At 43.1% G+C, this 15,213-nt stretch overlaps 1 protein-coding gene across 1 annotated transcript; it reads left to right on the forward strand.

Moving 5' to 3' along the window:
• Positions 1–9,082: 9,082 nt before the first annotated feature.
• Positions 9,083–11,299, forward strand: LOC147327943 (uncharacterized). Its single transcript, XM_086295970.1, has 6 exons — positions 9,083–9,246; positions 9,347–9,492; positions 9,578–9,639; positions 9,804–9,917; positions 10,705–10,803; positions 11,063–11,299. The coding sequence occupies exons 1-6, from the start codon at positions 9,130–9,132 to the stop codon at positions 11,233–11,235; spliced, it is 711 nt and encodes a 236-aa protein (XP_086152096.1). The 5' UTR covers positions 9,083–9,129; the 3' UTR covers positions 11,236–11,299.
• The last annotated feature ends 3,914 nt before the right edge of the window (positions 11,300–15,213 follow it).

Genomic DNA, 15,213 nt, shown 5'->3' on the forward strand with positions numbered 1-15,213 from the left:
TTCTGATTTCTTCTGCTTTATTTGGATGAACAATCACTTTTATGTTGTTACTGTATGTCTTTACTGGAACAAAGGACAAGTCCAGTTCAATTACTAGATGAGTATCACTAATGCGGTGATATCTAAGCAACATTTTAAAACTCCTTTACTTGGAGGACTAATTGGCAGCTAAAATGAGCTTCCTCCAGATGGTGGCGGATGGTCTTTCTTAGTGATAGAGTGAGGAGCAGGGCCATTTGGGAGGGACTCATAGTTTACCACTATTATCACTAAATATCAAAATAAGTCAGGTGAGGTTGTTCACCCCAGTGGTTGGATGTTTGTTGGGTCACTGGTATGAATAATATGTATCTGATAAATTCTCATATGTGCAAGTAAATGGGGTATCTTCTTCACACACAAGAACTAGTCACAGTTGCAATGCTTTTTATATTATACATTAGGCGATGTTATTAGAAAACACTACACATATATTTATTGCTATGCAGATGACACCCAGCTTTACTTATTAATAATAAGACAAAACTCCAATATGAAAAAAAAATCAACTAGTTAAACTACAGCTGCGTCTTAAAGACATGCACAGATGCACTGATGTTTGAAAATAGGAAAAGTCTGTGTGGTAATTTTCATTTTTGTATTGTATTGTATCTTTATTTATTTCAGACATAATAAAAACAAAAAAAAACAATATATACTCGTCTACATGTATTTTCATTTACGAATACGAATATATGTGTAGATATACACACACACACGTATTTGTACAGACAAACAAGAAAGAAATATAATAAAATAAAACACATTCGTCTAACATGAGATAACAGTTGTTTGGTCTGAAAAGGAGTAGGAAGAAGTATGCACATACTTATTAACTCCTACCCCTGCTCAACATCTTATTAATCCCACATATTTATCTAAATCTCCTCATCACATACTCCACACAATACACAAGAAAACTTATATCAACAAGGCTGGCACGATATTTATAATTTAAATACGAGTTGACATATTTATACATACAATGGGTGATTGTCTTTTTCAATATCATATCCTTCCAAGAGTAATTTTCGAAGTGTCTTTATGAACTTGCCAATTCCTGAGCATTGCTGTAATTCTGCAGTAAAGCTATTCCACAGTTTTACTCCATAAATAGTTACGCAAAAGGTTTTAACATTTGACCGTGCTTTAAGAATCCTCAGATTCAACTTACCCCTTAGTTCATAGTCTCCTTCTCTGTCATAGAACATCCTCTGTATATTTCCTGGTAACATATTGTATCTAGCTTTATACATAATTTTTGCCGTTTTGTATTTTATAAGATCCATAAACTTCAATATTTTTAATTTCAAAAACATGGTGTTAGTATGGTCTCTATATCCAGCTTTACTAATAATCCTGATTGCTTTCTTTTTGAATTTTACATATTGGTTGAAGTGAAGTTTTATATGTGTTTCCCCAAATTTCCGCACAGTATTCCAAATATGGCAATATGAGTGAACAGTAAAGTACCTGGAGTGATTTGGAAGGCAAAAAATATTTAACTTTACTCAGTATGGAGACACTTCTTGACAGTTTAGCTTGTACATACTTTATATGAGGTTTCCAGCAGATTTTGTTATCTATTATCACACCCAGAAATTTTGTATCCGAAACTTGCTCTAATTCGACATTATTTACTAATAACTTTGCTTCGGCATCTTTTTTATAGTTTCCGAATAACATAAATGTCGTTTTTTCCAAATTTAATGATAACTTATTTCTATCAAACCATGTTTTCAGTTTAGTCATTTCTTGTGTGACAATTTCCAAAAGCTGCTGTAAGTTCTCTCCAGCACAAAAAATATTTGTATCATCTGCAAATAGAATAAACTGTAATATATCTGATGTTCTACATATATCGTTGATATAGAGGATAAACAGCTTTGGTCCCAATACTGACCCCTGCGGAACGCCACAAACAATGTCCATACACTCTGATTGATGTTCCCCAATTTTCACAAATTGTTTCCTGTCTCTCAAATAACTCTTTACCCACTCTAACACCACTCCTCTAATGCCATAATACTCCAATTTATCGAGTAATATTTCATGATTAATTGTATCAAAAGCTTTTTTTAGGTCGATGAATATACTAGCTATACATTGTCTTTTATCTATATTGTTAGTGATATTTTCAATCAATTCTATTAATGCCAATGATGTTGATCTATTTGATCTGAAACCATACTGACTATCCGTTATTATTTTGTGTTTATCTACAAATTTGTCAAGTCGATTAATAAAAACCTTTTCCAGTATTTTTGAAAATTGAGAAAGTAGAGAGACAGGCCTATAATTTGTGAATTGGTGTTTATCACCATTTTTGAACAATGGTGTTACTTTAGCTATTTTCATTTGTGTCGGGAATGTACCAGTTTGTATGGACAAATTGCAGATATGTGTTAAGGGTTTGGAAATGCCCTCTATCACTTTCTTGACTATTTCCATATCTATGTCATCAGAGTCTGTAGAGTTTTTTGTTTGTAATTTCCCAACAATATCAATGATTTCCTTTTCTTCTACTGCCGTTAAGAACATTGAATGAGGATTGCGATCAATGAGTCTGGTTTCTTTCTCTACCGAATCTGTCATATCAGGAATTGTTTCAGCCAAGTCTGGCCCAACCCTTACAAAGAAGTTGTTGAAATCATTTACCACATCGCTCATATTAGTAATGTTTCTATTATTATTTGTGAAATACGAAGGATAGTCTGACTGTCCAGAGCCCTTTTTAATGATGGTATTTAATGTTTTCCAAATCCCTTTAATATTATTTTTATTCATAATCAATAATTTCTCATAGTATTCCTTTTTACATGACCTCAAAATACTCGTTAATTTATTTTTATATTTCTTATATTTATTTTCAGCTTCTGTACTTCGGTTCATTATAAATTCTCTGTATAAGGTATTTTTCTTCTTACATGCATTTTGCAATCCTTTTGTAATCCATGGGCATTCTGCATATTTTTGTTTTTTACTGTATTTCCTTACTGGGCAACGACTATTTTGATAACTTAAATACTTCTGTACCATCGTAGTGCCCTGACATGAGCCTGCAGCAATCCCCTGCTAACACTTTTCCTGTTTCTCAGGTAGGAGAGTTAAAGTGTCTGCTGCTGAGCTGGAAGAGTTTACAAAGCAGGCAGAGTGTCTGAACCTACAACCACCTGCTATCATGGATTCAGAAAAGGGTATGAACTTCTACTTAATATAAAAGCCTTAAAGCCACATCTGTACATGCCCTGAAGAATAAACAAAACGCAATAGTCAGTAGCAGATTACGGTTTGTCAAATAAGTTCAGTTAAACAAAGAAACTGCAGCTGAACTAAATGTTACACCTTCAGTTTAATGTTGTCATAATTTGTATACCACCATGGTTTGAACAATTGTAGATTCAGTTCTTTTATTGACCAGCACTCTGGGTTTGAAGTGACTTATAGTGTCTGTGTTTCTTTTCATTCCCTTTTGTTAGAACCTCCAGCTACCAAGTCCATCCCAACATCTATTATTTTTCTTCATTGGTACTCCCAAAAGGTTGATTCTGTTCATCTGGATTTAGCGCTTTCAGTGGGAGAAACGTTTCGTCACTCATCCAAGTGACTTCTTCAGTCTCAGCTGACTGCAGGTTTGCATGAAACTAGCCCACTGAATGAACAGCGCGGCACACAGACCCGCCGTCGTCCCCCACAGGAAACAAGCATCGAAGGCGTTTGGAAAGGGAGGGGGATGAGTGCGTGCTTATCAGTGTAAGTGTATGTGTGTGCGTGTCCAGAGTTCAGCTGAGACAGTGTCCTTCGCTCTATCAGGCTAAGTAAACGGTCTGCCAGCCAACCCAGGTGGCCTTGCATGGGATGGGAAGAATAGTCATCACACAGTCGTTATCAGGGAGTCGTTGATCGGCTCCAGCCTTGGGCCTGAGCAGCTGGCGCCGTGGTGTCCATATGTTGAATATTGTTGATTTCTCCTTTATGCGAGCAGCTCTGAATTTAGCACTCTGACACTGGTCTCTCGATCTCCTGTTGGAGAGCCGCGAGCCTCCCCATGATGGTATCAAACTTCTGTTCCGTGGTGTTGTCATTCTTTTGGTTCTGAGACCCCACAACTGCAGTGATCCGTTCTGCGATGTGATCCAACTTTCGCTCAAGGGTGTCATTTTGAGCAGGCCCCTCTCTGATGTATCCCATCATACGCTCAATGCTGTTACTTTGAGTTTTCATGGCAGCCGTAAGCGTCTCCAAGGTGTTAACCATGCTGCGTTCGTTGTGAGAGATCGCGCCTCGTTCCATCACTTCAATTCCAGCGGTCAGCCTTGGGAGGGGGGGGGTTTGAACAGCTGGTTTCGCTCTCTTATTTCTCCAATAAGTCAGGGCCAAGCCAGCTCCGATCAGCAAGAACCCTGTTATCATGGTTCCGAATAGGTAGATATCTTCGACAGTCCCGCCAGGCACGTGACCCTCCAGTTCTGCCACCCGTCCATCGTGTATCCGGCAGGGAAAGTCCCTCCAGGGCACTCAGGCTCTCCCGAGCCCAGACTTCTCGTTGAGAAAAGGGTGTCAATAGCATTCAGAGACCAGTTGATCAAATCCATAATTCTCTTTAGGTTTTAGAGAACGACAGTGAGAGACTGTTCGAGGGAAAGTAATACACACGAGACAAGACAAGGACACAAGAGGCTAAGCAGGGAAGATAAGGGGAAGGAGGAGAGGAGAAAAAGTGCGACCGCCTTCGCATTGCATTAACAATATAACAGATAGCTTTGAGAGGGCCTTAAGATGTTTAAACATGCAGGCACCATATTAACCTTTATTCCAGGTGCAGTTATAACTATTTTTATACACACCTTGCAGTTTGTGCTTTTAAAGAGTTGAAGCTCAGTTAATTGAGGGTCAGAAGCTTCGTCTGGCACTATGTCCAGACGAGCTATTGTAGCGAAGCCGCTGCTCCTGCACTGACTGTAACGCAGTCAGTTCTTCTTTTACTGTTATGCTGTTTTGTGGTTTAGTAGTTTTAAACCTTGTGATCTCGTGGCTCAAGAGTTGGGAGTGCGCCTTGTAATTGGAAGGTGGTTCGAGCCCCGGCTTGGACAGTCTCGGTCGTTGTGTCCTTGGGCAAGACACTTCACCCATTGCCTACTGGTAGTGGTCAGAGGGCCCGGTGGCGCCAGTGTTCGGCACCCTCGCCTCTGTCAGTGCGCCCCATGTACACTCAACAAAAATATAAACGCAACACCTTTGTTACTGCTCCCATTCCCCATGGGATGGACGTAGAGACCTAAAATTCATTCCAGATACACAATATAACCATCCCTCCCAAACAGTGGTCACAAATCAGTCCAAATGTGTGGTAGTGGGCACATCTGCTATATTGAGATAATCCATCCCACCTCACAGGTGTGCCACATCAGGATGCTGATCTGACATCATGAGTAGTGCACAGGTGTACCTCAGACTGCCCACAACAAAAGGCCACCCTGGAATGTGCAGTTTTGTCTCACAGCAAAATGCCACAGATGCCACAAGCAATGAGGGAGCGTGCAATTGGCATGCTGACAGCAGGAATGTCAACCAGATCTGTCGCCCGTGCATTGAATGTTCATTTCTCAACCATAAGCCGTCTCCACAGGCGTTTCAGAGAATATGGCAGCACATCCAACCGGCCTCACAACCGCAGACCTCGTGTAACCACACCAGCCCAGGACCTCCACATCCAGCAGGTTCACCTCCAAGATCGTCTGAGACCAGCCACCCAGACAGCTGCTGGAACAATTGGTTTGCACAACCAAACAATTTCTGCACAAACTGTCAGAAACCGTCTCAGGGACGCTCAACTGCATGCCCGTCGTCCTCATCGGGGTCTTGACCTGACTCCAGCTCGTCGCCGTGACAGACTTGTGTGGGCAAATGCTCACATTCGATGGCGTCTGGCACGTTGGAGAGGTGTGCGCTTCACGGATGAATCATGGTTCACATTGTTCAGGGCAGATGGCAGCTGAGAATGTCCCAGTGTACACCCCACCCCTGGCATCGTTGCCCACCTCTCAATTTTAAATACACGTAGACATTGAGGGCTAGCAGGAGGGACCATGCGCTTACCTGCTGCTCTCTGGCAGGTAGCTCCATGCCCTCCTGGGTTTTAAATGCACCTTAGAACACACATGCATCAACACTACAATGAGCGGGTGGAGGGAGGTTTGGAGTCTTCTCTCACCCCCGTTCTCTGCGACCTGCTGGAGCAGGGGGGCTAGGAGGAGGAGTTGGCCGTCCGACTGCGGTCTGGAGTGTGGAGCCTTCCTGCTGCTGCGGAGTCGGGGCGGTCTGCCTCCCCCCACCGCAGGGAAAAGGGTAACACCACCTGGGTCTGGGTGCAGTTCCCCCCTCCAGGGGCGAGGGCACCTAGACCCGGTTTGTAGAGTACGCTTGGGGAGTGTGATCGTGTGTACAACGTCTCTTTATGTCTGTCTCCACGTTGGTTGAGTGTGGAGTAAGTGCATATGAGAGCATGAGGGTGGGAATGGATGTTTGTATCTGTGTGTGCCTGTATGTCTGTGTCTATATGTCAGGTTGGGTGTCAGGCGCCACCTCTCTGGGGACATCTCAGGCCCTCCAAGGTTTGGAGGCCTATCTCCCCCTACCACCACTTCCCCTGCCAGTGGCGGACCCCCTCAGACATCGGTGCGTTGGTGGTTCTTTGTGTCCGGGGATGGGCGTCCAGGTACACACCGGCTCACTCCCTGGCGGCCGCTTATCGGGGCCTGGAGCCTGGGGCTCGCTCGGGCCACTTCGGAGGTGGGGTGCCCCCGGCCTCTCGGCCTGGGGCTCGGTCACTCAGGCGCAGCTGGCTGCCGGCGGAGCTCACGGGCGCGTCACTGCAACTCCCCCTGGCTTCTGCTCCGCGGCTGCTGAGTGAGCCCTCATCTGGGACTCTCCTCAGCTCTTTCCGGGACAGTGGCGCAGCTGCCCCTCTGTTGGTCTTCCTTGGTCTCTTGTGTTCTGGGGGCCTCTGGATGTCTGGAGTTTTGATCTCCTCCACACCTGCTTCACGCCCTGGAGGACGGGGCTGTGGCCCCCCCACACCCTCTAGCAGATTATTACATGAAGGAACCTTTTAAAAAAACAAAAAACAAGCGCGTCCATGCTCACAGGTGTACACACGGGTGATCACACCCACAAACTACACCTTTTTTGGCTCCTACCTCAAAGCACACTGTGTTCTGTTGATCTTATGTGCTGCACAATAATGTTTAACATTTAGTATTTACTGTCATATTCCCATATATCATTGTGATGTTGTTTATTCTATTACTCTTGTTCTCTTCTGCTTGCTTTCTTTTTTCTTTCTCAGCAGGTGATCCAGGTGATTGATATATGCATTTTTTTTCTCTGCCCGTTCTGTTGGTTTTTGTCTTTTGCCCTTCTCCCCCGTCCCTCTTCTCAGCTGTTTCTCTTTCCCTCTTTCTTTCTCCCCTTCTTTCCCCCAGTCAAGTCTGTCCCGTATTCAGTAAGTGAAAATAAAATAAACAATAAAAGGTGAATCAAATGGACCATTACGGCAAGGCTGGGATGGTCAGTTTGGTAAAGTAAATCCGTTGGGCATCTTTCTTTGCCTTTAGACAACAATTCTGATGGCAAGAGAGCCAAACGGGACAGGCAAAAAAAAAAAAAAAAAAAAAAAAAAAAAGAGAATGTCCCAGTTCTTGCATGGCCAGCATACTCACCGGACATGTCACCCATTGAGCATGTTCGGGATGTGCTTGACCGGCGTATACAACAGCGTGTACCAGTTCCCACGAATATCCAACAACCTCGCACAGCCATTGAAGTGGAGTGGACCAACATTCCACAATTGACAATCTGATAGACTCCATGCGACGATGTGTTGCACTGCATGAGGCAAATGGTGGTCACACCAGATACTGACCGGTTCTAGGTCCCCAGACCCCCAATAGCGCAAAAAACTGCACATTCCAGGGTGGCCTTTTGTTGTGGGCAGTCTGAGGTACACCTGTGCACTACTCATGATGTCAGATCAGCATCCTGATGTGGCACACCTGTGAGGTGGGATGGATTATCTCAATATAGCAGATGTGCCCACTACCACACAATTGGACTGATTTGTGACCACTGTTTGGGAGGGATGGTTATATTGTGTATCTGGAATGAATTTTAGGTCTCTACGTCCATCCCATGGGGAATGGGAGCAGTAACAAAGGTGTTGCGTTTATATTTTTGTTGAGTGTAGCTTGCCACCACCAGTGTGTGAATGTGTGTGGGAATGGGTGGATGACTGGATGTGTAAAGCGCTTTAGGGTCCTTAGGGACTAGTAAAGCGCTATACAAATATAGGCCATTACTAATAAACACACACACAAAGTACCTCCACCAGAGTGCCTATTTCAGGTCACTTTTGCCGGTGCAAGCCTTGGTAAAGGAGCAGGGTTGGAATTGTGACATTAAAAAACAATAATTGCTAAAAGAAATTTAATTTATAGTTCTAAATAAATTCTAAATGCATTTAAGATGTTTTTTTTTTTTTTTTACTCACTTTATGTGTCTTCCACGATGTTATTTCTCTCTCCAACAACTTAGGTTACAATTACATTAGCATGACCAATTATGCAAATTAGGCGATGACATCATTTAGCGACTTCTAGCGATTTTTAGGACAGCCAATAGCGATTTTCCTAACTGAGGAGCTGGCAACACTGGAGCACTCAAAGTGCTTTACACAACTTGTGCATTCACACCCAGTCGCACAAGCACATTCAACACACCCGTTCATTCTCCGATGGATGCATCGGAGAGTAATTTGGGGTTAGTATCTTGCCCAAGGATATTTGGCATGCAGACTAGGGGAAGCCAGGAATCGAACCTCTAACCTTCCGATCAGTAGATGACCTGCTCTAACATTGTTGCAACACATTTAAATAACCCCCCTGACTGTACTGCCACAGAGTCAATATTTCTGTCAAGTACAATTACAACACATAAGTAAACAATTGAGCAATACTTCACCTAAACTGGGCTGAGTCTCGAATGTCCAGAACACACTTCAGAGTCTGAAGCCACACTATCAGCAGATGAGCCATGATGGAGTTTGTTCACGTTGCTGTAGCTGTGCTCGGTCTTCTGTCTCTTGGACACTCAGCTCCTGTGACAAGCTGTGAGAATCTAATCCAGCCTCTTGAAATCTACAGAAGTCAGGTCAGACTCTCTCTTACATCATTTCTCACTTGTTTATTTGTTTTTTTATTTTCGATATGAAATGTTTGTTGTCTTATACAGCTAATACCATCTGTTTCAGCTGCTGGGCAAATGGGTACTACAAGGAGAGAGCACAAGCATACCTGGATCCAAAATTCTGGTACAGATGGTTATGGAAAATACCTGGGTGAAGGTCACCGCTGCCAGTGAAGCCGATACATTTAACAACCTCCAAATTAAAAAAACGTAATAAAAAGGATGTTTTTCCTGAACTGACCCTGTTTTCAAATAATATTAATGTAAAAATCTCAATAATTGTATCTTCTAAAAGGATGGGCAAGTGCTTCACACGGAAAACCAACATGACTTTGGTTAACAACACTCTCACTGTGGGTGAGTATTACTGAGGGAACAAACATTTGATTTAGACTTTGTGCCTAGCATTGCCATAACACTTTCAGTATATATCGATTGGTGTGTATTTGCACACTGCAGCTTTACCCTTACCAATGCTAAAAGAATATGAAGTATGGCCATCATCTGTCATCTGTCCACAGAGCTCCCTTTCCAAAATTCTTCTGTCCTGCTGAATACTGGCTGCCCTGACTGCCTTGTTATCTTCGCAAATAACACCGTTGGAAGAACCACAGTTAAAGATCTCCAGCTCCTGAGTAAGAACAATGACACACCTAAATAATGTAATGTCAAAGTACTTATTTTAAGTATTTTTTATGAGACGCCGGCCACTAATTTCCAAAATAAAACAATGACTAATAATTGAACAGTGGTTTCCACTGTTCTACGGCTTAATAAATCGGAACACTGCCCTTTGAAATACCAGTTACAAATAACACTTGCCAGTTAAAGGCATATTTAGAAATATTTCTTTAAAAAAAAAAAAAAAAAAAAAAAGAATAAAACATCTAAAAACATGCAGTGCTGTGAGAATGTATTTGCACCCTTCCTGGTTTCTCTCTATTTTACATATTAGTCACACTTAGATATTTCAGATCATCAAATACAATTTTAGATTAGACAAAAATAACCCAAGCAAATAGAAAACACAGTTCTTAAAGGAATATTTCCTTTACATGGCACTGTGTGAAAAGGAAATTGTCCCTAAACCTAATAATTGGTTATCAAGAACTGAAATCATGCATTTGCAATCATTAGCAATGAGTCTTTCACATCGCTGTGGAAGAATTTTTCAAAACTCTACTATGTAGAGTCCGTTCAATTCAGCCGCACTGGATTGGATTTTCAAGCATGAACAGATTTTGAAAGCCATTCAGAGGTGGCCTTGCTCATGTGCTCATGGCCACAAATTCTCCTTCAATATCATGGTTCCTTCAATTGCAGCAAGTGGTCCAGGTCCTGAAATAGCAGCAGCAGTTGTTTCTTTGTGTTTTAATCTCTTTACTTACTTGGTGCCGTGCTAACACTTTTTCTGTCTCTCAGGTAGGAGAGCTAAAGTGTCTGCTGCTGAGCTGGAAGAGTTTACAAAGCAGGCAGAGTGTCTGAACCTACAACCACCTGCTATCATGGACTTAGAAAAGGGTATGAACTTCTACTTAATATGAAAGTCTTAAAGCCACGTCTGTATGTGCCCTGAAAAATAAACAAAACGCAATAGACAGTAGCAGATTACAATTTTTCAAATGAGTTCAGTTACACAAAGAAACTGCAGCTGAACTAAATGTTACACCTTCAGTTTAATGTTGTCATTATTTGTATACCACCATGGTTTGAACAACTGTAGATTCAATTAATTTCTCCTCTCATAAATTAAAGGCATTCACAAATGTCATCTTCACAGGTTTGTGCCCAGATCCATCTCTTACCCCAGAAACAAATTTCACTGATGTAACCACACACACCATAAGCTCTGATGAGCTCAGCCTTCTAGAAGAACTTCTCAGTAGTGAAGATGGAGTGAAGACCCTTTTCGATATGATCCAAAGAAGTATGGCTTCAGTCAAGCAAGACTGACGGCTATGCCTGTGAAGAATATTGCCACTTAAAATAAAGATGCGTGACTGTTTTTTCCTCTGTGGCAATTTGTTCTGTGTCATCAGTGTAATTTAGATTTAGTTTCATTGAACTGACATAAAAATGACAATGTGAACCTGCTTTAAGAAGAAAAGATTACTTAGTTTTGTCACTTTAATGCACCATGTACTAAAAACAATCAACAAACCATGATAAAGTTTGTTCATGTTGCTCCGGTTGGGCTCAGTCTGCTGATGGTTGGACAAAGCATTATGGACACTGTAAAACTATAAAGTCCAGCTCTTGTGACTACTAATCATCTTGTTTGATCCTTTTTACACTCAACAAAAATATAAACGCAACACCTTTGTTACTGCTCCCATTCCCCATGGGATGGACGTAGAGACCTAAAATTCATTCCAGATACACAATATAACCATCCCTCCCAAACAGTGGTCACAAATCAGTCCAAATGTGTGGTAGTGGGCACATCTGCTATATTGAGATAATCCATCCCACCTCACAGGTGTGCCACATCAGGATGCTGATCTGACATCATGAGTAGTGCACAGGTGTACCTCAGACTGCCCACAACAAAAGGCCACCCTGGAATGTGCAGTTTTTTGCACTATTGGGGGTCTGGGGACCCAGAACCGGTCAGTATCTGGTGTGACCACCATTTGCCTCATGCAGTGCAACACATCGTCGCATGGAGTCTATCAGATTGTCAATTGTGGCCTGTGGAATGTTGGTCCACTCCACTTCAATGGCTGTGCGAGGTTGTTGGATATTCGTGGGAACTGGTACACGCTGTTGTATACGCCGGTCAAGCACATCCCGAACATGCTCAATGGGTGACATGTCCGGTGAGTATGCTGGCCATGCAAGAACTGGGACATTCTCAGCTGCCATCTGCCCTGAACAATGTGAACCATGATTCATCCGTGAAGCGCACACCTCTCCAACGTGCCAGACGCCATCGAATGTGAGCATTTGCCCACACAAGTCTGTCACGGCGACGAGCTGGAGTCAGGTCAAGACCCCGATGAGGACGACGGGCATGCAGTTGAGCGTCCCTGAGACGGTTTCTGACAGTTTGTGCAGAAATTGTTTGGTTGTGCAAACCAATTGTTCCAGCAGCTGTCTGGGTGGCTGGTCTCAGACGATCTTGGAGGTGAACCTGCTGGATGTGGAGGTCCTGGGCTGGTGTGGTTACACGAGGTCTGCGGTTGTGAGGCCGGTTGGATGTGCTGCCATATTCTCTGAAACGCCTGTGGAGACGGCTTATGGTTGAGAAATGAACATTCAATGCACGGGCGACAGATCTGGTTGACATTCCTGCTGTCAGCATGCCAATTGCACGCTCCCTCATTGCTTGTGGCATCTGTGGCATTTTGCTGTGAGACAAAACTGCACATTCCAGGGTGGCCTTTTGTTGTGGGCAGTCTGAGGTACACCTGTGCACTACTCATGATGTCAGATCAGCATCCTGATGTGGCACACCTGTGAGGTGGGATGGATTATCTCAATATAGCAGATGTGCCCACTACCACACATTTGGACTGATTTGTGACCACTGTTTGGGAGGGATGGTTATATTGTGTATCTGGAATGAATTTTAGGTCTCTACGTCCATCCCATGGGGAATGGGAGCAGTAACAAAGGTGTTGCGTTTATATTTTTGTTGAGTGTAGTTGCTGGATTTGACTACAGAAGATCGAGCCAGTGGCAGTGTGGCCTTTCTGGTTGTGGCCCTGCTTTTTCACACTTCTTTTATTGACCAGCACTCTGGGTTTGAAGTGACTTATAGTGTCTGTATTTCTTTTCATTCCCTTTTGTTTGAGCCTCTAGCTACCAAGTCCATCCCAACATCTATTATTTTTCTTCATTGGTACTCCCAAAAGGTAGAGTCTGTTCATCTGGATTTAGCGCTTTCAGTGGGAGAAACGTTTCGTCACTCATCCAAGTGACTTCTTCAGTCTCAGCTGACTGCAGGTTTGCATGAAACTAGCCCACTGAATGAACAGTAGGCTGTGAGGTCAGTTCCTTGATCATTAAAAATGCTACGTCCAGATGAACAGGATCAACCTTGGTGGCACTTGGTGTTCGCTCGCTCTGTGGTAGAGTATCACTTCCTGTTCCTGCTCAAACACAGTGGTGTTTCTGAGTAGCTTATTTGCTTAGCAATTTAATTAACAACTTTTAAATACATTCTTTTTCATAGTATAATCTTCACGTGCTTCATCCGAAGCACACTTTCTGTGTACTCACTACCTAATTTATAGCCAAAGTATTCACTCACTGTCTCTGTACTGTCTCGCTAGCTTAGCTTAGCTCGTAGCCGACTCGTTAGCACCATGGCTACTTCACCTGTTCCTCCTGCACTTTCTTGCTCATTGTGTCAGATGTTTAGTTACTCCTCGGCCACCTTTAGCAGTAATGATATCTGTAACAAATGTAGCATATTTGCAGCGCTGGAGGCCAGGATTACTGAATTGGAGACTCTGCTTCGCACCCTTCATTCACCCGTAGCTAGCCAGGCCCCTGTAGCTGGTGCAGCCGAAGATAGCGTAGGCCCCGCTAGCTGTTCCCCGGCAGACCCCAAGCAGCTGGGGAAAGAGGGCGGCTGGGTCACGGTGAGGAGGAAGCATAGTCCTAAACAGAAGCCCCAGGTACACCATCAACCCGTTCATGTGTCTAACCGTTTTTCCCCACTCGGCGACACACCCGCCGGGGGTCAAACTCTGGTAATTGGCGATTCTGTTCTCAGACATGTGAAGCTAGAGACACCGGCAACCATAGTCAATTGTCTCCCAGGGGCCAGAGCAAGCGACATTGAAGGAAATTTAAAACTGCTGGCTAAGGGTAAACGTAAATTCAGTAAAATCATAATTCACGTTGGCAGTAATGACACCCGGTTACGCCAATCGGAGGTCACTAAAATCAATATTGAATCGGTGTGCAACTTTGCTAAAACAATGTCGGACTCTGTAGTTTTCTCTGGTCCCCTCCCCAATCAGACCAGGAGTGACATGTTTAGCCGCATGTTCTCCTTAAATTGCTGGCTGTCTGAGTGGCGTCCCAGAAACGATGTGGGCTTCATAGATAATTGGCAAACCTTCTGGAGGAAACCTGGTCTTGTTAGGAGAGACGGCATCCATCCCACTTTGGATGGAGCAGCTCTCATTTCTAGAAATATGGACAAATTTATTAAACCCCCCAAAATATGACTATCCAGAGTTGGGACCAGGAAGCAGAGTTGCAGTCTTACACGCCTCTCTGCAGCTTCTCTCCTCCTGCTACCCCCCCCAAAAACCCATCTCCATAGAGACTGTGTCAGCTTCCAAAAAGACAAAACAAACTAAAAACCAGCAACAAACAACTTAAACATAAACAATCACAAAGAAAGAACAATACAGTATCCACATCTGAACCAAAGAGTAAAACAGTGAAATGTGGATTATTAAATATTAGGTCTCTCTCCTCCAAGTCTCTGTTAGTACATGACTTAATAATTGATCAACAAATTGATTTACTCTGCCTTACAGAAACCTGGTTGCAGCAGGATGATTACGTTAGTTTAAATGAATCAACACCCCCGAGTCATTCTAACTACCAGAAATCTCGAAGCACAGGCCGAGGGGGCGGTGTGGCAGCAATTTTTCACACCAGCCTATTAATTAATGAAAGACTAAGACAGACTTTTAATTCATTTGAAAGCCTGATGCTTAACATTGTCCACCCCAGCTGTGAAACTCAGAAACCAGTCTTACTTGTTATCATCTATCGTCCACCTGGGCCTTACACAGAGTTTCTGTCTGATTTCTCAGACTTTATATCTAATTTAGTTCTGAGATCCATGTAGATGCTAAAAATGACAGCCTCAACATGGCATTTAATCTGTTAGACTCAATTGGTTTCTCTCAAAATGTAAAAGAACCCACCCACCACTTTAATCACACTCTAGATCTTGTTTTA

This window comes from Aulonocara sp. 'chitande type north' Nkhata Bay, linkage group LG6, assembly GCF_057382095.1.
Source record: "Aulonocara sp. 'chitande type north' Nkhata Bay isolate Kocher_YH1m ecotype deep benthic linkage group LG6, A_spYH_male_GT1.1, whole genome shotgun sequence".
NCBI lineage: Eukaryota > Metazoa > Chordata > Actinopteri > Cichliformes > Cichlidae > Aulonocara > Aulonocara sp. 'chitande type north' Nkhata Bay.

Coding starts and splice junctions, on each gene's coding strand:
- LOC147327943 (XM_086295970.1), top strand. CDS start 9,130: ATGATGGAGTTTGTTCACGTTGCTGTAGCTGTGCTCGGTCTTCTGTCT. Junction 9,640..9,803: donor TAACAACACTCTCACTGTGG/GTGAGTATTACT, acceptor ATCTGTCCACAG/AGCTCCCTTTCCAAAATTCT. Junction 10,804..11,062: donor TATCATGGACTTAGAAAAGG/GTATGAACTTCT, acceptor TCATCTTCACAG/GTTTGTGCCCAGATCCATCT.